The sequence below is a fragment of the Pseudopipra pipra genome, chromosome 23 (genome assembly GCF_036250125.1).
Source record: "Pseudopipra pipra isolate bDixPip1 chromosome 23, bDixPip1.hap1, whole genome shotgun sequence".
NCBI classification, from domain to species: domain Eukaryota; kingdom Metazoa; phylum Chordata; class Aves; order Passeriformes; family Pipridae; genus Pseudopipra; species Pseudopipra pipra.
In genome coordinates, this window is record NC_087571.1 from 816,183 (window position 1) to 837,745 (window position 21,563).

A 21,563-nucleotide genomic window follows, 5' to 3' on the forward strand; every position below is an offset into this window, starting at 1 on the left:
CCCCCTGCAGTCAAGGGACCTGCATGGTCCTGGGGCTGCAGGGCTGAAGATCACTGCTTCCCTCTGGGATTTATACCTCCCTCCCAAAGAGGCAGCTGACAGATGGGAATGTCTAGAATTTAAATGTCAATAGATTTTTGCATATCACTTTATCTTTTTGTCTTGCCTCCCTCCCCGCACTGGACATAGAATGCATTCCTAAGCATTAATATTATTGATGCTGTTGTGCAGGAGAAAGGGGCTTCCTATTTAAAACTGCCAGCCCTTTGTTTGCTGGAGCCCTGGGGCATGGGATGCACACTCTGGAAAAGAAAATTCCCAGGGAGAGCTGTTACTGTGATCACAGGAGATGCTTTGCAAGTAGCCATGGCTCGTCTGTTCATATTTGTTCAGAAAACCTCCTAAAAGCCATAGTCCATTTTAAGAACTAAATGCCCTGCAGGATCTGATTATTTGTGACAGAGAAGACAGGCGGCCTCCCCTTCCCTTCCCTTTCCACTCTTCCCTGACCTCCTTTGTTCTGGGCACCACACAGGCATGATAAAAGAGGCTCATTTGAAATCAAAGCTCTGCACTGGAAGAGAAAGGAAAAGAATATAAAGCAGGCAAAACAATACATTATCTGCATTCCTAAGTCTTAAAAAGCAGACTTAATTCACCTCAAATCCCCAAACTATTGGGCCCAATTTTCACTTTCAGTGAAGTTTTTTACACTTCTTTAGCTATGTGAGGAGGACGGATTTTCATCCTCTTTTAGCTGTTGTTTCCTACCAGTGCTGTGTCAGGTGACTGTAATGTGAATGAAACTCCTGGCTGTGGTGTGTTGCCAGTCCAGGTGAGTGGCAATTTTGCTTCCAAAGGCAGAATAATCTCAGGGGTTAAGAGCTAAAGTATGAACAGGTTTGAGTTGTAAACAGGAAAAGAACCAATCCGGGAAGGGCAGGTCAGCGTGATGTGGAAGTTGCTGCTCTGGGCTGTGAACAGTTGCCCTCGGGCTGGTGGAAGGGGAGAGGGGCAGCTTTGGGAAGGGATTGAGAGAGCGGAAAGGGCTGGGATGTTCCTTGTCCTGCTGGGAGCACCACATACCTCAGGAGAGTCTGCACCAGGACTGAGGTAACAGCCCAGGAAAGGGAGGCTGTGTGCTTTGACTGCTCCTCCTGCTTTCCACATGGATTGCTCCTGCCCCTTCCTGATGGAATAAACGTTGGTTCCTTCCCAGTGTCTTCCAAGGCCTTGCATAAGAGCAAACACCCTGTCCGGGATCTGCCCAACTCCTCGTTGTTTCAGCTTGTGTTGTTTGTTGATTCCTCTTTGTTGATTCCTGTCGGATCCGTTCCCATCCCTCTCCTCCTCCCCCTGCCCAGGCTGGAGCTGGGGGAGCGCGGCTGCTGCTCCTCTTCTCCGGCTGCTGCTCCTCTTCTCCCGCTTCCCGATCCCACCCCGGGCTTGGCTTTGGGTGGTGGAGAGACTTGGGAAGGCTTTGGGCTGTGTGTGTGTCCAGAGCACTCACTGTGACTCAGGGTCAGCCTGGGGCACTTCCAGGGGTTTGGGAGATCTCCAGTTAGCAGCAGGAGTGGGAATGGTGTGGGTGCTGCAGCTCCCCCTCGGCCCTTGGGAAGCCCTTTCCTCAGGGAAGGAGCTCATGGAGCACATGGTGGGGGAGGGCAAAGGCAGTTTGCCTTCAGATCAGTGTGACTTTGGGGACAGGCAGTTCTTGACTTCTCCGAGGCCGTGGTTGCTGGAGATGGGATGATAATATTTTGGTTTAGATTGTATTAGAGGGAGGTTGAGGTGAGGTGAGCCACTGAGGAATTCCAGCTGTAGCAAGAGCCAACAGCTCCAGTCATCACCAACAGGGAATGTGGGACATTGTCATCCCTGATGAGCTGGAGAAACTTCTGACAGAGATGAACCTGCTGTGGTGTCACATAATGGCTTAGGTGGCATCTTGGCTCTCGAGTGTTCTGTCTCCCTGATTTTCAAGTATCTGGAGGATTATCCAGTGCAGTGACCTGGTTGTTGATGTTGATTCTTAACCTGGTTGTCTTTAATGCTACTGCTTGAGGTTCCAGAAATTTGCTAACCAGATGGGCCACATCAGAACAGCCTCTGGGGTTGTTCTGAAATAGGGTTTCTTCTCAAATTATATAGGTTGTGTAAGTATCAGAGGTACATCCAAGTTGCAGCATCGCATTCTCTTTTCTTTTAATTTAGTGTTGCATAAAGGCACATTTTGATGTCAGGTCTCACATTTCTGGGTGTGGTGTGAGGTCAAACAGTCCTGGTATCTCAAAGTGAACGTGGGTGGAAGGCTGACACCATCTCCCTGATGGGCAGATCTCATGTTTAGTTCTGCCCATGATAGCACCTGAGTCAGAACATCATTTTTTAAGAGGATCCTTAATCTCCAAGGTAGGCGAGATAAGCAAAAGGACTGCATTAAACTCTGCTGGAACACAGGGATTTAGCAAAATGAGGTAAGAATGAAAGAGAAAAAAGATATTTCAAGTGTCTCTTGATATTTTTCTCCTAGCTTGTTTCCCTTGCTCCCCTTGTCTCCCAGTCCCACTGCTGGCCCTGTGACCTCTTTGGGTCACCTGAGCTGCTGTCCCTTGTGTGCTGGCTGCCCTCATCTCTGTTGGGTTGTTTCCAATCCCCCTGGTTTTCCAGTTTTGGCCTCTGATAACTGCTTCCTTTGCACTGCAGCCCCATCCATTTTTATTCCCAGTGGCACCCTGAGGCTCAGGAGTTCTCTGACCCAGCCTGTCCCTGCTGCACCATCACTGACACTGTTAGTCAGCACTGCTTGATTTTCCCAAATACAATTCAAACTTATTAATAGAATTAATAGACTGACCTTGTCAGCCCTTGTACCTTTGGAACCTCCCTCCTGTCTCAGCCCTCAGCTACATAAATAACTGATCTATACCTCCTAACCACGTAGCACTTCCCTTGGGGTAGGTGTGCTGGCCTTCAGGGATGAATTCAGAGATGTCCTGGGCTCTGTTTGTTCAGGAGGTCAGGTTGTATTATCTTAGTGCTCCCTTATGGCCTTAGAGTCTGTGAAAAGATTAGTCATGTCTTTAAACTGGAAAGTAAAACAGATGTCTTGGTATCAAACATAGGTGATATGCTTTTGCATCTGGCTCAACTGGTGGTTATCGTTCTTCTCCCGTTTTAAACACTCAAGAAATTTGGTGTAAGAAGATGGAAAGAGGCTTTCCTGTTGTAAATAGTTCCTGGTTATTAAATGTAGTTTCTCATTGCCATGAAGAAACTTCTCCAGGCAGTTCAAGCTGTGGATCATCCTCGTGCATGTCACTGCAGATGGGTGATTTTGGCTAAATGAGAGCTGTCAATGTGCTTCTGAGTTTGCAGTCTCCTGTCTCTGGAGGAGTGATTAGACCCAAGTGCAGCAGAAGCTGAAGGTGTTGTATAATCTGGGCATGCAGGAGCAGGGAGGGAGTTTCCAGGCTGGTGGATCTCTGGTGCCAGATGTTCCTACGCTGACCAAAAGGAGCCAACGCTCCAACCTGAGCCAAGGGCTGATGTTGGAAAGGACAAGGAAGAGCTGGAGTTGTGCTGAGATGGCTGCAGACACTGCCCCAAGGGAGCCTGGGCAGATGCAACACAAAATGCAGCTTCCTTAGCACCAGGCTTTGTAAAGAAACACAACCAGCACTTACCAATGACCTTCTTTGCTCTCCATGTGCATGGGCCTCTCGTGGTAGCTGGAAGTGTGTCCTTTTTCTTGGCTGCTTCTCATCATCACAGTTCATTTGAATGGTTTTTATCAAGGGAAGCTGAAATTAGTCATGTTTAACATCTTCCATGACTTCTAACAGAGCCCAGCCTAAACTGATGGCAGCCTGGCACAGGCTAAATGCTGCAGCATCAGAAAACACACCAGCATTTTGATTTTATTTTTCTCTTCTTTACAGCAAATCAGTCAGTACACATTCATGAAGGTTATTGGACATAGAGGGATATTTTTGAACTCTCATACCTATGGAATTCTAAAATATCTCTTGGAAATTTTTATGCCCAGTGTAGAGATTAGTGAGATTATTGATGTGTTGGTTGGTCCTTCCTCAAACCCAGCATCCTGCTCAAGGACTCCAGGCTGGTGCTTGGTGGTGCGTGGTTCCGCATTCTGGTTGGGGTTTTTAGGGCTGTATAAATTAGCTTCCAAAATAGAATGTGCTGTGGCAGGAGGAAAGGAGGAAAATGTCTTGTTGCTAAGGAACATGACAGAGAACTGGGAGATGTGACTCAGTTCTTGGCTTGGTATCATTTCTCCTCGGTGAGATGTGGGTCTGCAGAACGTGTTTCTCCAAGCGAGGGGATGGATATTAAATGTATTTACTGATGTTTTGGGGAGGGTCAGGATAACCGATGCTGCGTGGAGACCCAGCTGAACTCACTGCTCACGCCATTAAATGTGCCCTTGAGTGTGTGCAGAATCTGTGGCAAAACCAAGCCCAGCTTCTCATCTCCTGATTCTGCTCTTTCTCCAAAGGAGTCTGTTGCTGCTCTTTCTCTCCCTCTCCCTGCAGCAGTTTAATTTTAGAGGAGAATGGCTCTGGAGGGGCTCAGAGCCTGGAAACATTTTGGCATGACTTGCTGTAAATCTCTCTTCAGAGAGGATGGATTTCACTTTTGGTCTGTGATCCCTTTCTTTATAACATTCCCACACCTTTTTCCATCTTTGATTTTGGGGCTGGTTGATGCCGTTTATTTGTGTGTCTGGAGCTCTGCAGCCACATGTGGTGCTGCCTCTGAGCTCAGCGGGGGCCAGCTGGGTGCTGTGACCTGTGAAATCACTGGGAACCACAGGAACAGCAGCCTGCCATGTGCTGGGAATGTGGGTCAGCAAACAGCCTCCAAGATTGTTCTCATGGAGTCAGAGTTTACCAGCCCTGCTTCAGAAAATGTGATGCTGTGACCCTGGGAAGGGGATTTTGTCGAGGCAGGAGTGCAAACCCAAAATAACAGTGCTGGCAGGTGCTCTTGGTTTGTGGAGCAGGGGTTTATTTTCCCTTAAAAAAGGCTGAAAAGGCTGGAGGGGACAGGCAGAGGGTTTGGGAAGCAGGCAGAGGGCTTGCCAGGATGTCCTGGAGGAAGCTGCTGTCATCCTGGGTGGGGCTTAGAGCAACCTGCTCTAGTGGAAGGTGTCTCTGCCCATGGCGTTAAGATGAGTTTTAAGGTCCCTTCCAACCCAAACCATTCTGGGATTCTGTGATCCTATTCAAAATCTGGATGTCCCCTGGTCTTTGGGAAGAGCAGGGTGAGTCAGGTGGGAGATGATGTCCCATCCTGCAGGATTGACTGGATTGTATTTTGTTCTTGGAGCCTTTGCCTGATGGGGTTTTTCTTGCTGAAAATGGAAAGAAAACACCTCTACAAAACAGATTTGGGGGCACAGTAAGGCTGAGTTTATTGAAAAGTTTCTCCTCAATTGGTCTCCATGATCAAAAACCAAGCAGTCGGCAGCCACTGCTCTTTTTCATCCTACCTTTCCTTCTGTTGCCAACACTTTGGGCAATGGTAATTAAATATTGTAATTGTAATTCAATATTACATTCTGGAAGTGGTCTCTGGAAGGGTTTTATGGGCAGACATGATAGTGCTGCAGTTTGGGCTGAGGCACGAGGGGTTGTTGGGCTGTGCTCTGCTCTTAGGGCTGTGAATCCCAAGGAACTGCTCCCCTGAGGAATCCACAGGGGCACAGGAGGCACCAGGAGCTCGGGGAGCAGGTCTGTTCCTGGGCTGTCTCCTCCACCCCCTCACCTGGGCTGCTCCAGCTCTGCCCTAAGAGCATCAGGGGCCACAGATTATTCCTAATCCGGGTCACGGCGGTGGCTCAGCTCCCAGAGCAGCCTCAGGGACAGGTGTGGGGACACACAGCAGTGCCACCCTGGGCTCTGAGCTTGCAGGAAGGCACTGCAGTCCTCAGCAGGAGGATCCCTGTGGGTTCCTGAATAACTAAGGAGGGCATGTTGTGCTGAACCAGAGCATGGAGCTGCCTGAGGAGCTGGTGGCTGACAGGTCTGTGCCATAAACAGAGCAAATGCTGCAGGGCCTGAGGGTGAGGGAGCCCTGCTTTTAATGAGGTAATTGTTATTTAATAGTTTTTATCCATGTCAGGAGAATTTTGGGCCTCGCTTACACTGCCAAAGCTGGTGGTAAAGCATCAACAGCACGGCTGGGTCAATAAATGTCCCTCAGGGAGGCACCGTGGCACCTTCCCAAACCACAACAAACTACCTGGCATGAGTTTCCCTTCTCCTTCCCTGCCTTCCCACCGTGGGAAGGCTTTGGCCAGCACAGTTATGTCAGCTGAGGGGGGAGATATTTTTCTTGCTCCTAATTGACCCATTTGTGCCAGCAAAGCTCCAGTAAAGTCTCCAGCCTCAGGTGGAGTTTTGCATTTGGGTTTTGCTTGGGGTTTTTTAGCAGCCAGGTTATACTAGATATATACTATATACTAGATATATACTAGATGGAGAATTTGTCTTTGCTTGTTCAGGCTAGGATATTGAGACAGACCTGCCTTTCTGAGGAAAAGCAGCCCCTGCTCCTTCTAGGAAAGTCTCCATTTCTTGGTAAACAATGTGTTTTATAGTGGTTAAATCTGAGGTGGAAGGTAATGGGAATAAATGCAATATTGGTGCGGTTTGGCTTGGCTGTCAGTTGGTAACTCAGCAGCATCTCTGGGGAGAGCAACCATTTAAAATTATCTCTTAGTAGTGCTGGTTTCTGAATTTCTGTCACACTTGTCAGCCTGAACACCTCGTGTGGAGACCCAAGCTGGGAGTGGAGCAGATGGATCACATCCCTGCTTTACTACTGGGACAATAAAGGTAGGAAAGGGCTGATTGTTTTATCCACATCTGCTTAGTTTGTAACACTGGTAGATTTGTTCCTGGTCCAAAGCCGGTGCCTTGATTCCCTGATTTCCCTGCAGTCACCAGTTCTGGGTGCAGGACAAGTGTTTGTGGTGCAGCAGGAGAGCACTGCTGGCACTTGTGGGGCAGCAAACGTTGGGGACCAATGTTTTGGAGCAGAAAACATGGATTCTGCAGGAGTCCTGGTAGCCCTTGGCATTGGTGCTTATCTAGAAGCTGGGACTGCTCTTATAAAGCAGCTTCATCTGTTCATCAGCTCCATCTAAACCAAAATGAATTAATGAATTCATGAATTACTCTCTCAGGATCCATCATGGTTGGAGGGTCAGTGATGCCAGAGGGCTGGGAAGCAGCATGGAGAGGATCTCACCTTTCCCTGCAGGAGGGCAGCTCATGAGCAGAGCTGATCCTTCTCACACACCTACCTGCTCTTTGTTCTTTTAATCACCTGTCAGCACAGACAGGACTGCTCGGATTTTCTTGCTGTTCTCTTGTTCTTCCCCACCCAGGAGCAGCCTCACGGCTCTCAGTGAATCATTCCTGTGTGGGTCTAACACTCTGAGCCTGGGGTAGGCTGAGAAAGTCTCCTCCAGAGCAGGCAGTGACTTGGGGGCGAGGGAATGTGTGACCAAGGAGCCATTCAGACCTTCCAAGGGGCTGTGGAGAAGGGAATTTCTGGGGACCAAACCTGCCCTGACAATCTTGGGCTGCTGCACCAGTTCACTAGGGGAGGGAGTTTGTAGGAGTGTGATTAATGGTGCAGAAAACAAGACAATTATTTTAACCTGCACTGAGTGGCTTAAAGGCAGAGTTTTAAAAACTCAGGTCACTTTTCTGGTCAGTGAAGTCAAGCATCAGTTCCAAGCCAAGTCGTCCATCTCTGGATCATGCAAGTGCATCCATCGCACCTTTTCCTGGTTTTAGAGCCTGAGGTGACACCCAGAAGTCACTTGGTGATCTGGTCACCAGCATTAGTAGTAGAATTTCTGCAGGACTGGAATTAGATGCATTTTTCTCCATTTAAAATCCATTCTCTGATGGGCTCATTTTTCATTAAGTCAAGCAAGGCACTTCATGAAGAACTGTAAGTGGAGTGTGTCAAATGATTCAAACGAACATGCAGATGTTAATATTTGCTTTATTGGTGTCAGTAAATGCTTTATTTGTCTGTTTGCCTGTTATAAAAGCATCTGTCTCAGGTCTCTCACCTCCAGCAGTGTTGTCCAGCAGCCTGAGGGTACTAACTTTTGGAATTCCACACAAGTCAGGATGAGACTGTCTCCATTTATCCTTGAGCTGGGCTGATAGGAGATGATAAATGAGCCCTCACTTTCCTGTGATGATGGATACAACCAAGCCTCATCCTAACTTTGTTTGGCATGTCAGCACAATCTGTTCCTTTATTGTGTGTAATTAAAAAACCCCATCAAACTGCAAACACTCCTTTAATTAAAGCCCCCACAGCCACAGTTTGTCATGCTCAGTGCTCTGTGTTTGTTAAATGATCTGGGTTTGATTGCTGAGGATGCACAGTGGGGTTGGGTGGAGTTTTTAGGGTTTCAGGTGTTGGGATGGTGCTGAGGATCAGGGTGGTGTCACGTTGCTAAAGGGGACTTTGTGCAGAGGGAGAAGTTTGCTCTACTGACATGTGTGAGTGGAATCATGTTTATTTATTTATATATAAATATATATAAATAGAGAGACTGCATCAATACCTGGTAAAATAGAAGGGAAAATACTGAGCTGTGTAAAGGCATTAAACCATCATGAAGTGGTATAACTGTGTTCTTGGGACAAGGTTTTTCCTGTTGCCTGGTTGAAGAACCCCCTGTGTGAGGTGTTTCTCCAGCCATCTCTGTTTCTCTGTTGTACTGAGTCCCAGTTCCAGAGCTGCTCCCTGGATTTCTCCCTGTGAGCAGTGGTGACCCTGAAGGGATGGGCCTTTGTCCCCAGGGGTTATCTCTGCTTTGGCACAGCATTACTCTGCTGACTTTTGGTTACAGTGTTTGTGGGTTTAGTGCAGGTGGAATATGTGGCTGGTTGTCTTTCCTCCCTGGGATGTGAGGGAGGAGCAGGGCAGAGCCATTGCTGGTGCTGCAGGAGCCTTCACAACTTCCTGGGCTGTAAAGGCTCCCTCACAAAGCTCAGCCCTTTATGCCCAGCGATTTGTTCTCTTCAATAGAGCTCTTCTGTTGAAGTTAAACTGCTTTTAAATCATGTACACAATGGCACTTTTGTCGGGGAGGCCTCTCCCTTTCACCCAGGGCCTCTGGAAGAGGGGTTGACATTCCAGGGCATTGTTCTGCTCCCATTCAACCTGGGCCCAGCCTCTGCTCCCTAGGTTGGCTGCGTCACCCACTTCTGCCCTGCCTGACTCTCCTTGTCCTTCCACTGGGAATTAAGCTCTCCGGAGCAGGGCTGGATGGTTTTGGCAGAGGGACGGGTTTCCCCAGCAGGTTTGGAGGGAGGGTCCTGGGCCACGTCCTCCTCTCTTTGTAGGTTCTCGTGTTTGTTCTGGAAGGGGATAAACTTCATCTCTTCCATTAGCTACTTTAGTTATCTGTTAAATAAAACAAAGGCAGTAATGGGCTGCCCAGAGAGGTGGTGGGGTCCCCATCCCTGGAGGTGGCCAGGAAATGACTGGACATTGCACTCAGTGCTCTGGGCTGGGAGACAAGGTGGTGTTTGGGCAAAGGTTGGACTCTGGAGATCTTTCCCAATCTCAGTGACTCTGTGGTTCTGTGTTTTTATTTTGTGATGGCTTGAGCAGACTGAGGGAGTTAAACAGCCTGGGATGGCCCAGCTGCAGGAGGTTCAGTGAAAGCAGGGGTGTGCTGGCAGGGCAGATGCAGCAATGAGAGAGCTACAAACACCCTCAGAGACTGTTAGTCATCCATTTGTTCCAGAGGTGCCTTTCACTACTAGAATGAGAGCCAGTAACAAAGCATTTATTCCTGAGTGTAGATTACAGACTGTGTTTGCACTGGAGATGACTAGCTTTTCTAGTTTAGCCTTGTTCCTTTTCCAGAGATGAGAATTCCAGCTCCCAGGTGCTGCCCACCGTCCAAAACAGCTCCCACCTGAAGCTGCTCTTCAGATAAACGTGTCTTTGTGTTAAATTCCTCCCTTACAGCTCCTGTTAATTCTGCACTAGCCAAGGATAACAACACCAGCCAGGTCTCTGTTTAGTATTGAACCTCGGAAAAGCTGTTCCTGTAAATAATTGTTATCAGTGTTACTACATTTCTACGTGCTCTGTAGAACAAGTTCTGCCCAAGGCAGCCAGATCTGAACTGAAGTGGTTGTTTTGTTTTGTTGTGCAGTGTCCAAAAAGCACGGGAAGCTCATCACCTTCCTCCGGACATTCATGAAGTCGCGCCCAACGAAACAGAAACTGAAGCAGAGGGGGATCCTCAAGGAAAGGGTGTTTGGCTGTGACCTGGGAGAGCATCTGCTCAACTCTGGCCACGATGGTAAGAAACACTCTGCTCCTGAGCTCTTCCTCCTGTGGGAATCTCATCTCGGGGTGGTTGGAGCCACAGAGGGCTGAGGGTGGGTAACGAAAGTCGAGGGGGAAAGGGAAGCTGAGGGGAATGAGGAGAAATGTTGTGGTTTGATGTGGGAAGCGTTGTGGTTCAGTGTGGGAGCACTGCAGATGCCTGGAACTGCTGAAGATGAGTTTTCAACCTCTTGAAGTCTTCGAATAATTCTTTTTTCAGGAAAATAAGTTTTATTTATACATAGGTGTCAGTGATTAATTAACAGGTGTGTTAAATCTCTGTATTTCTCTAACTTGTTACCTTTGTATGATTCCAGCACAATTCACAGTGTAAATCCTTCTTCTGCCTTTTCCCTTGATTTCACAGAATTTACAGGAATTAACTGGGTATTATTTTTCATCCCAGCTTACTTTTCTCTCTGTTGTGGCAAGATTTCTGGATCCCTTCTCAGTCACTTTCCCTTCCCAGTCACCTCTTTAGGGAGACAGAGAAGAGCTCTCCATTCCAAGAAAACTCTTCCTGGAATGAGCTTGGGTTTCATGTGCTTTTTCCTCCCCTCCCCCTGGGCCGTGCCCAGTCCAGGCTGTGCAGGGGAAGTACCTGGAGGTGCCAAGGAGCAAACAGAGCACTTGGATGCTGTCACAGAGACTTGGGTGTTGTCACAGGTCACCAGCCAGGCTCGTTCCATTGACAGCCACACTGAGGGGTGTTTAGCAAAGCAGGATGGAGCAGCCATGGGCTTACCCGGGAGTTAAAGGCATCAGGAAATCAGGGATGGAAGTAGCATCACTGTCTGGCTGTGTCAGCTTGGTCTGTTTGGTGATTCTGCTCCTTGCAGAGGGTTTGCAGCAGTTCTTGTGCCCGAGTTGTTCATCCGATGTCTCCCAGCTTTTGTGTGCAGGCTGAGGGAGAAGTGATGGGACATTTGGGGCAGGAAGGGAGATTCTATTGTTACTTCAGACTCCTGGTTCATCCAGTGCCTTTTGGAAAAGGGCTGGCAAAGGGCAGGGAGCTATTTCATGCACTTTTTCCATGGGATTCGGTTGGTAACAGCAGTGTGCCCTCCCTCCCGTGACACAGAGTGTTTTACTACCAGTTAGTGAATAATATGAGCTTGTTCTTATGGAATCAGGACTGTGGGAAGGCTCTTTGCCCTGTTAATTGGAACCAGTAGGAATCTTTACTGCTGGGGCTTGGAAAGCATCAGAGAGCCAGAACCTGGCTGGTTTGGAGACAGGAACAGACAGTAACTCCTGTAAGAGCTGCAGCAGGAGTTGGGAATTCACACCATGGTAACTATGGAGCTGGGTTTGTGTTCATGCTGTGGGAGCAGCCTTGGAGGGCAGGAGCCATGCCAACAGTGAGCTCATTAGTGGGAGAGGGAACGTTCCCTTTATCCCCAGCCCTCTCCATTTTTCGTTAGGCACAAGTCAGCCATGGCTGAAGCTTTGCCCTGCCCTCTCTTCCTCTGCCTTTAAGGGTACGTGTTTTATTTAGCATTAGAAGACACATCCTGAGCTGAACTGCACTGTTCTAACCCAGTGTTTGACAGTCTCTGGGAGCTCTGTCCTTGTCCTGGTCACTGCCCACCATCACTCTGCCTGAGCTGTGCTAATGAGGGCCCTGCAGCTCAGAAGTCACCAGTTGCTTTCCCTCTTGATTTAATAACTCTTTCCTAACTCCCTGGAGTGCAGCAGATCCAATTTGAGTGTTGCTAACAGGGGCATGGCTCCGTTTCCCACAGCAGGATTGTTGTTTTCTGGGTGATTCAGCTCCTGACCTGTATTCCAAGTGATGTAATCCCGGGATGGGTTTTGTGGAGACGTTTCTGGGGCCCTGTGAACTGAGCTCTGTGCATGCACAGCATTTTAAGATCCCCTCCTTCTGTAGCATTAATGTGGCTCAGTCCTGGAGCCAGAGGCAATGCTGACCTGCTGAAAGGTGTCGGGGAGACCCTGAGGTGAATTAGAGCATAACCAGCACAAGGAATTTTCTGGGAGCACAGAGAACACTGTGGCTGAAGTCTGTGTGTGGTACCTGCTGGTGATGCTTTGGGATCACAATCTAAGTTCAGAAGAACAAAAAGAACCCAATGTATTCATTGATTTGTTTAAGTGAATTCTAGTTTTGGTAGATCAGTGTCCAATACCCAGAAATATTTAGCAGGACTGAAGGAGCAAATGACACCATGCCCAGAGACTGGACCGAGTGACGTGCTGACATTGAACCAAACTGGAGTTATGTTAAGAATTTTATTAATTATCAGCTTTAGGAAGCTGACAAAGCCTAAATTCTCAAAAATGTGCTGTAAAACATGAGTTTTGCAGTCATGAATATTTGAAACTTTGCTTGTCTTTCAGGTGGGAATTGGTGAGTGAGAAGCGGAACGAGAGAATAAAAGGGATGAGGACAAAACCTGCAATAGGTGTAACATTTTTTTAATAAAGCCTCTGCTGAGGCAGCTGGCTCAGAGTGCTTAGGCAGGAGAGGAGTGTGTTTGCTCTGTGCCCAGAGGGGGACTGACAAACACAGAGATGTTTTACCTCCTGCAGTACCTTGTCTTTCTGTGGGCTCAGCAAGTCCCTGCTCGTTCTGCAGCCGTCCAGCCTCGCTGGGAGGGAGAATAAATTGCCATGAGCTGCACAGGAGGAAAGTGATGCAGAACTGTGACCTGGTTTGATGGTATAGAGCAGGATCCCATCCTGCAAAGCTCCACCTTCAGCACACGCCGAGCTCTGACCTAGCAAAGCCTTTGCTGTGGTTTACCTGAGGTTTTGGAATGTGGTTTCCTTGAGTTTTTGGGGTGAAGCCAGTGCTGTCCCTGCTGGCAGGTGCCTCTCGGGCTGGTGGGACAGAACATGCAGCTGCTAAACTTTGGGACAGGATGGTCTGTGCCCAGAGATTGTCCTCGGGGAGGGTGTCTGGGTGAGGTGGGATGGATGGAGCAGGGGCTGGTGGTGCTGCTGCCTTGGTTGCTGTTGGTGAGGAGGTGGTTGTCATTTCCCTCTGTGCTGGGTGGATCTGAGCAGTGACACTGAGCAGGAATAGGGAGGGAGGTGAGGATTTGAACAAGTGTTTGCAAGAACAGTGTGAGGGACGAGGCACCTTTAAATCCTCCTGTGTGCCTGGTGATTCATGGTGGGGATTGAGATGATCTCTAGGCAGTGTCCTGGGGTTTGGTGTGTTTGTTGTTTAATTCCAGTTTGTGTTGTGCTGACACTGAGCTCTCCAAACAGTGCTGGAGCCCCTCTGGGGTAGGAGTGCCACCTCCTGTGGTGCCCAGCAGTCCTTTCCCCAAGGCCCTGGGAGAGTAGTGAGGGGAAGGAAGCTTCACTGTCCAGTCTCTCAGGTGAGGTTCTGAATCATGGGCAGATCACAGGATTATTTTCCAAAATCATTTGTGTTCCAAGCTGCTTGGGGAAGTGGGAATTAGGAGCCTCTGTGCTCCAGGTGTGTTGCTCCCAGTGAAAGTCTCAGCAGTCAGTGCCTTGGTTCATCTCCTGTCACATGTCAGCACTGAATGATGGGCTGGGCCCTGCAGGAGTAGAACTGGTTTTGATAAGGAGGGATTTTGAGCTCCTCTATTGGGTCTAAATCTGGCACAGCCTGTGGTGATGCTCCCTTCAAGTATGTTGGTTTGCACAATATTTCTCCAGTCGGCTCTGTCTGCATCCATCCCAGTCCTTACTCATCCCTTGGCTCCTGCTGGGGTTGGATCCTTCCCCTGCCAGGGCAGTGTCAGTTGGAAGCAGCCCAGGCTCAGCAGGGAGGATCTGTTTCTTCATCACCCTCAGAGGTGCTCCCAGTTGGTTTGGAGCTGTTCACACCTGCCATGGTTTGGTTTTCCAGAATCACAGAATATCCTGAGTTGGAAGGGACTCACAGAGCTCATCAGTCCAACTCCTGGCCCTGCACAGACACCCCAACAACCCCACCCTGTCCCTGAGACCATTGTCCAAACCCTCCTGGAGCTCTGGCAGCCTTGGGGCTGTGCCCACTGCCCTGGGGAGCCTGGGCAGTGCCCAACCAGCCTCTGGGGGAAGAACCTTTTGCTGAGATCCAACCTGAGCCTGCCCTGACACAGCTCCAGCCATTCCCTCGCGTTCTGTCACAGTTCTCTGGAGCTGTGAGATGCAGCAAATTCACCCTAATCCCTGACTCCTGAAGAGACCTTGGTCTTGTTCCCTTTGTAGGTGGACATTCCTTTTTCCCCCAAATTTTTTTCTCCCGAAGGAAACCAAACAGGCCTTAACTTTAGCTCGAGCCCAGTGAGAAGGTTGTGCTCGCAGAGGGTGTTTGCTGAGCGTGGGAGCTGCTCAAGTGCTGCATTGCAGCAGCTGCTCCATGGCCTGGTTTGTGCCTCGGAATATTTCCACCCGGAGCTCCCCCAGAGCCCGGGATGTGTGACACATGTGGGAGAGCAGGGATGTGAGGAGGGATGTCCTGCTGGGCTGCAGAGGGGCAGTGCCTGGGGAGCTGGGCACGTTCCTGGAGCTGGTGGAGGTCCCAGGGTTACAGAGCTGCCGTTCTGCTCCCTCGGGATGGGTCGGCAGCACCAGGGAAAAGCCATGATCCCCTCGTGGGAAGGAGGGGATCCTGAGCTGCAGCACAGGAGGGGTTACTGTACTTCTTATTCAAATGCTCTGGGAATGATGTGCTGGGATTGCTTGGACTGCAGCGGATGGGGGATAGAATCCTGCCTGTTCTCCCCACCAGATATTCCTGTCGCCTGGCACTTGTTGGGAATGACCCTTTCGCTCCCAGTGTTTAGACCAGAGCACAGGCTTAGCCCTGGTATGGTAATGTCAAGTGTTCACCTCGAGGGATCATCCATCCCCACAGCCCAGCTGCATCCACAGAGGATTTTGTGGGCTAAAAGCAAATGGCATTTTTTGTACCTCTTTATGTCTTTGTCACATTGATACATCCCTAGCTTCTGTCAGGGGAAAAGATAAATTGAGAAATGGAACTTTTAATTGACAGGTTTCCCCTGGTGAAGGATCTGTGCCTCATTTTTGTAATTACAAAATACCAATAATTTTTGTAATTACGGAATACCTGGTCAGGAAGAGGGATTGGCTTGTTGCTGAAGACATAAATGCCTATGACAGACAAAGTTTACTAACACACCTGATCTTCCTCTCGGTCCTTCCTGTTCCCCACGTTTATTTGTAATTAATTTGGGCAGGTTGGGTAGGATTAAAGAAAAACTGAAATGGAAGCTGAGACCTTTCAGAACTGTGTGTAAGGTCATGTTACGGCAGACTGGGAACCTCCATCCCGGTATTTCCTGGCCCTTAGGGATGGGTTTATTCTCCTGAGCTGGTTGTGATGCTCTTCAGACAAGCTCTGTAACAGCACCTCAGGGTTTCTGGTGCCATCAGGGCTTGTCTGGGGTCCTCTGGTGTTCTCCATCCCCTGGGTCATGTCCTGGCTGCAGCTGGGTGATGGAGTTGCCTGTGATGTTAATTTATGGCAGATTTGGGTATAGGGAGAACATTGTCACCAGAGCAGAGAAACACAAGGAATAAGATCTTGGCATCCTCCTGGCAGGGATCTGTAAAGATCTGATTCCCCTTAGCTCAGGAAAAATCTGGTAATCTGAATGTCATCCCTCTGGTTCCTGGTGTTAGTATGAGGAGCCCCTTTTACCAGCCAGTAATTTTCATTATAATAAAGGTCTGCCTGGCTGGCTTTGGATCTTTGCCATCTGTGAAGGAAGCCTTGATTTGGAATTCAGGACAGCTGAGTCTTACATATTTAGTAATTTCAGTTTTTCTTGATGTTTTATTTTAACTCTGAGAGGGTAAATGTAACCAGTTTCCTTGCCCTGTTAATGCTGAAGAATGAACTAGAACATGACAAACAAGCAAAGCAAACTTTGCTGAAAAGTAGAAAGTTATAAATATTTACAAAATCGTAGCTTTTTCTCCTTCCTTCCTTTAAATACTGTCAGTAACTGTAAACACAAGGTGGCCCCTGAAATCCATTTATATTGGCAATGGCTTCAAACTGAAAGAGAGTGGGTTTAAATGGGATATTGGAAAAAAATCCTTCCCTGTGAGGGTGCTGAGGCCCTGGCACAGGTTGCCCAGAGAAGCTGTGGCTGCCCCTGGATCCCTGAAAGTGTCCAAGGCCAGGTTGGACAGGGCTTGGAGCAACCTGGGCTGGTGGAAGGTGTCCCTGCCCATGGCAGGGGGTGGGACTGGATGAGCTTTAATGTCCCTTCCAACCCAAACCATTCTGGGATTCCATGTTCTGAAGGCCCAGGTGAAATCCCTGCTCATGCTGTCCTTGCCAGGGAACTGCTTTGCTCCAAGGTTGTCGCTTCAGAAGGACTTTGCAGCATTTGCAGGGCTTCCATGGGGAATAGATCCCCAGTTTGTACCTGCCCATGGCAGCACAGCAGCCTGGCCTGGAGTTCCCAGCTGGGTTTGGAATTGTTGGGATGGAGTGCTGGCAGAGCCAGACCATGGCTTTGTTTGAGCAATAATTCTTGCTCCTGGGCAAAGGGTTATTGAAGTGCTACCTGAACGAGGCAGGTCGTGTGTGTGACCTGCACCATTCCCTCAGAGGGCTGGAATTGGCCACAGCCTTTCCAGGGGCTGGGGGGGATGTTGGCTGTGCACGAGGCTGAGGGTGTGTGTTGGCTGGGTTCACTCTGTGAACGAACCCTGGGGGCAGTTTTGTACTTCCAGGAGGTATTTTCAGAGGATCCAAGCTGACAGGTTTGAATGGGAACTGAAAAGTTTCAAACCTTCAAGTAAGTTCAGCTCTGGCATCCTGCTATCCTGGTTTTCCTTCTGTGTCTAGAGGAGTTCGTGATTCGGACATAAATCAGAGTTTTGAAGGGTTTGTTTGCAATTCTCTTTTCTGCTGAGACATTTCTTGTGTGACTTTGGCAAGTCCTTTAAAGCAGGATTCATCTCCTTTACTTTTGGGCATCGAGCTGTTATCCAGGGATGCCTGGAGGGTGATCACCTTCTCTGCCATAAAAAAGTGGATCCTAACTTCTCCATTGGCACAGCAGGAAAAATAATGCATCAGTTCTCATCCACGAATTTTTGTAATGCTCTCCTGGATAACTGGGTTTTGTATATCTTCATATATATATATATATATATCTTCATATGGGGCTGCAGCTCATAAATCAGGGCTGTATCCCATGTTTCCTGATAAGCCCATCTAATGTAGGTATTGAGGAAACTGGAAATCTCCCTGTTCTGCCTCACTTAGTAGTGTATATGTATGAAGAAATACTGGCCTGTCTCAGCATTTCCACTTGCACCTGAGCCCATGGCTCTGTGTACACGTGGTGTAAATGAGGGGGGAAATGGTTTTAAAGTTGCCCTTTGGGGCAGTAATTCAGTGGAGCTGTTGTGGCTTGACAAGCTCTTTGAGCTCACAGGTATAAACCATCCCCTTCCCTCCATCCTGCTCTCCTGGCTGTCCCTTTTTTAGGAGAGTGCTCATATATTGAAACCAGGCAGCCTCAGACGTGCCAAAACCATTTTTCTTCTGGTATTTCATGGTTTATGGTAATTTTTTATCCCAAATCCATCTCCAAAGGACTGGAGCAGTGGCCAGAGCTGCACTCAGAGCTCTGGCAGGTGAGCTGGGAGCTCAAACCTGGCTCTCCTGCACTTTTGTGGCCTTGGGGAACTTGTTTGTTATCTCCCATTCCATCTCCAGGCTTGTAAAATCAAACTGACAGCCCATATCTGCCCTCAAGGTGCCACAGGGCAAATTCCTAATACCCATGAGGTACTTGGGAGATCAGGAGTGTGATAAAAATACCGATAGTATTCATTCCACTGTTAGCACAGATGGGCATGTGAGATCCAGTTGGGAATGTCTGTAGGAATTAAGTGAACTCTCCTGTGTGTTTTCCCTATATTTGTTGTGTTCCCTGGTTGGGTTTGCATCCCAAATCTGAACATTTCAGGTGTTCTGGAAACCAGACGATGCCAAATTCACTGGAATTCCCTGTGAATTGGGGCAGATGGAGTGGTTTAGGTGCCTAAATGTGCCTTTGGATGTGGTGGTGTTGGCTCTGCACATCCAGCCTTGTGTGACAGCAAAGGTGGATCCAGCAGCCTGGAAAAAAGGGCAGTAGTTGACCCAAAGTGGAGATGAGCAGAGAACATTCCCCTTCCTGCAGATGCTGCACAAACTGAACACAAGTTGAGACGTTCAAAGGCCAAGAGCTTTGAGCTATTTTGGGCAAATTTCCAACCGTAACAGGCACTGTTATTGCTTCACCATCTGCCCTCTGAATTGCTGGAGCTGGAGGTTGTTGGGGACAGGGTCAGCATTACAAAGGGGGACATGGGGGCCCCATGGAGATCCCTTGTTTGGGGGACATCCCTGCAGAAAGGGTCTGAGCAGGGAACACAAGCCTTTGCTGTTTAAAAAGAGACAGTTTCTCTCTCCCCTTCTCTCTCCCCCTGCCTGCAGCTGTGAGGAGAGAATTCTTTGTGCCTGAGTGACCCAGAGGACAGCAGGGAGTTGAAAATTAATTTGCATTTCGAAACATTACAGCTGTGGGGGGAACAAGCACGAGGGAAAATGTCACAGTCAGTACAGGAATTGCTTGTGCTCTTATCTTGCTGCTCTTAGCAAGGGGAGAACTTTTTACCCTCTCAGTTGCAGTGAGTGTTATTGATCTAAATAAAAAACTCCAGCACTAAGGCCAAACCCGAATGTATTGTAGTATTTTATTGGATAGTAGGGAAAATTTCTTCACTGAAGGGGCTGTCAAGCATTGGAACTGCTCAGGCTGCCCAGGGCAGTGGTGGAGTCCCCATCCCTGGAGGGATTTAAAAGCCCTGTGGATGTGGCACATGGATCAGTGGTGGCTTTGGAGGTACTGGGGAATGGTTGGACTCAATGATCCCAGAGGGCTTCTCCAGCCTTAATGATCCTGAAACAGTAAAAACCAACTCCAGAGAGCTGGCTGGACACAGCCTGGGCCGTGGATGTGCTGTACAACACCTCCAGTCGTTGGTGGAAGTGCAGTGAGCTGCCCTTGCAGCCCTGAGATCCCAAACTGGAACGTCCCTGCTGCCCCAGGACCTGCCAGCCGTGCTGATCGACCTCCCCTGCCTGATGCAACCCAGGATTTATGTTCCTCAGGCTTGAACTTTGCACTTTGCTTTCACCCAGCCCTGGCTGAGCTGCCATAAAAGAAAAGTCCAGGCTGGCAAAGCAGAGTCCAGTGCTGATTCCAGCTGTGCCTGGATCTGCTCACGGATCCAGCTCATGGGTTACAGTTCCCTCTTCCAGGATTGCCCTTTCCCAAGTGCATAAGTCCAGAGAAAAATCAGTGTGTGTGACCAGGAAATGGGGCAGCTCATGACAGAGGGCTTGGATTTTTACACAAGTGGGAATAATAATGTGGGTCAGTTCTTGGAAGTGAGGGAGAATACAAGAATCATGGAATCCCAGACAGGTTTGTGTTGGAAGGGACCTTAAAGATCATCTCATCCCACCCTCTGCCATGGGCAGGGACACCTTCCAAGCCCCATCCAACCTGGCCCTGAACACCCTGAGCATCTTGAAGGAAGGTGGATCCTTGGTTGGTTTTGTATTTCTGTCTTATTCCTGGTGATTCAAACATCAGGGCAGGGATTTAGAAGTGGGACAAAAGTCCTGAGAAGAGAATCTTTTAAAGCTCCATGTTTTTCTGAATATGCAGGGCTGATGCCTGTGAAGTGCCACATGCAGGTGCAGTTGTGTGGTTGGGAACAATAAAAATAAAATCCTTAATCTCTGTCCCGTGCTGGTTTTACACCTGCCTGTAACCTCCACTCTGAGGGGAGGGAAGAGCTTCAGACATGAGTAGTTTGAAATGAGGTTCCTGGAACAAGTTACAGGCTGAAATATTACAGGTTTTTTACTGTTTTTTTTTTTTAAGGAAATACTTGGGCAGTTTTTTGCAAAGTGGACTTGATGATCTTAGAGGTCTTTTCTGACCTTAACGCTTCTAAAGTTGAGCTAAAATAGGAAGATTTTGGGGATAAAAGCATCTGTATTTCTTTGGGTGAGGATATTCACTGTTAGGTTTTTACGTAATCCTGCATTAATGGCAAGGGAGTTGGGATTTATGTGCCTAATTTCAGATGTCTGGAAGTTGTCAGGGTCTCAGCTGGGCACTGAGTTTCAAGGAAGGGGCACGTCCAGGCTGCAGTGGCACCCCACTTGTGTTGTGCTGGGTGTTCTTGGGGTGCTTCATCCCCTGCCTGTCCTGTCCTTACCTGTCCTTCCTGGCTGATCCAAGGACATCCTGGGCAACCAAGAGTGAGCTGCCTCCACCTGCATTTTATCTGATGGCTGATGGTTTCAGTTTCTATTCTTGTGGCTCAAAACAACCTTCTGTTGCTCAGTTCTGGATTTTCCATAAGCTTCCCAACCTCCTGGCACTCAGTCACAGTTATCCCCTCTGCTCAGGTGGTGCAGAGCAGTGGTTTTCCATGTTCCTGGAGGTTTGGATCCCTGTGTGGGTTTGCTATGTGTGGAATTCAGCTGAGGAACAGCATTTCGGGTGCTATGGGCCATTACCCGGCCCAGAGGTGGGGTTGGGAAAAGCACAGTGCCCCTGGAGAGCTTGGTGGGAGGCCTCTGCCCCAGGCTGAACAAATAGTTCTGATTCATGTGCTAAGAAAATAAAACAAAGCACCAGCAAGCCTCCCAAAACCCAGGGAGGGAACATTACAAAAGATTCAGAAGGAAAAAAATAAGCCCAAGATGACAGGAAAGGAAATGGGCCTGATTTGGGGATGAATCAAAATGTTCTTCAGAGTGAAGCCCATAAAACTGCTTCCTCTTAATGGCAGAGAATTAACCAGTTAACGAGCCCTCAGAGATGCAATAAAGCTTTCAAAGCAGCTGAGAGATGCTCAGGAATGAGTTGAATGAATTCCTTCAGCTGCTGTGGTGATGAGATGTGCTGGGTCCCCTTCGGTGAGCATTTTGCACTTTGCTTCCTGAAAATGCCTGATATTGGAGACAGCAAAGAGAGGGAAGGAGGGAAAGGTGATTGATTTTGGGATGGGACACATGTCCAGTGCTCCACTGAAGAGGTGGGTGTTCAAAGGCAGCACTGGCAGTGGATTTTAGCCATCTGCACTCAGTGACTTCACTGCAGGGAGGTTTT

General features: G+C 48.6%; 1 protein-coding gene across 6 annotated transcripts in view; it reads left to right on the forward strand.

Annotated features, from left to right (window-relative positions):
- The window catches only part of ARHGAP32 (Rho GTPase activating protein 32), a 251,279-nt gene that overhangs the window by 206,017 nt on the left and 23,699 nt on the right, over positions 1-21,563 (forward strand). For all 6 annotated transcript variants that reach the window (XM_064634498.1, XM_064634496.1, XM_064634497.1 and 3 more), the window contains one exon: positions 10,232-10,381. In XM_064634498.1, coding sequence (XP_064490568.1) covers positions 10,232-10,381 — 150 coding nt within the window. The remainder of the gene's footprint in view (positions 1-10,231; positions 10,382-21,563) is intronic.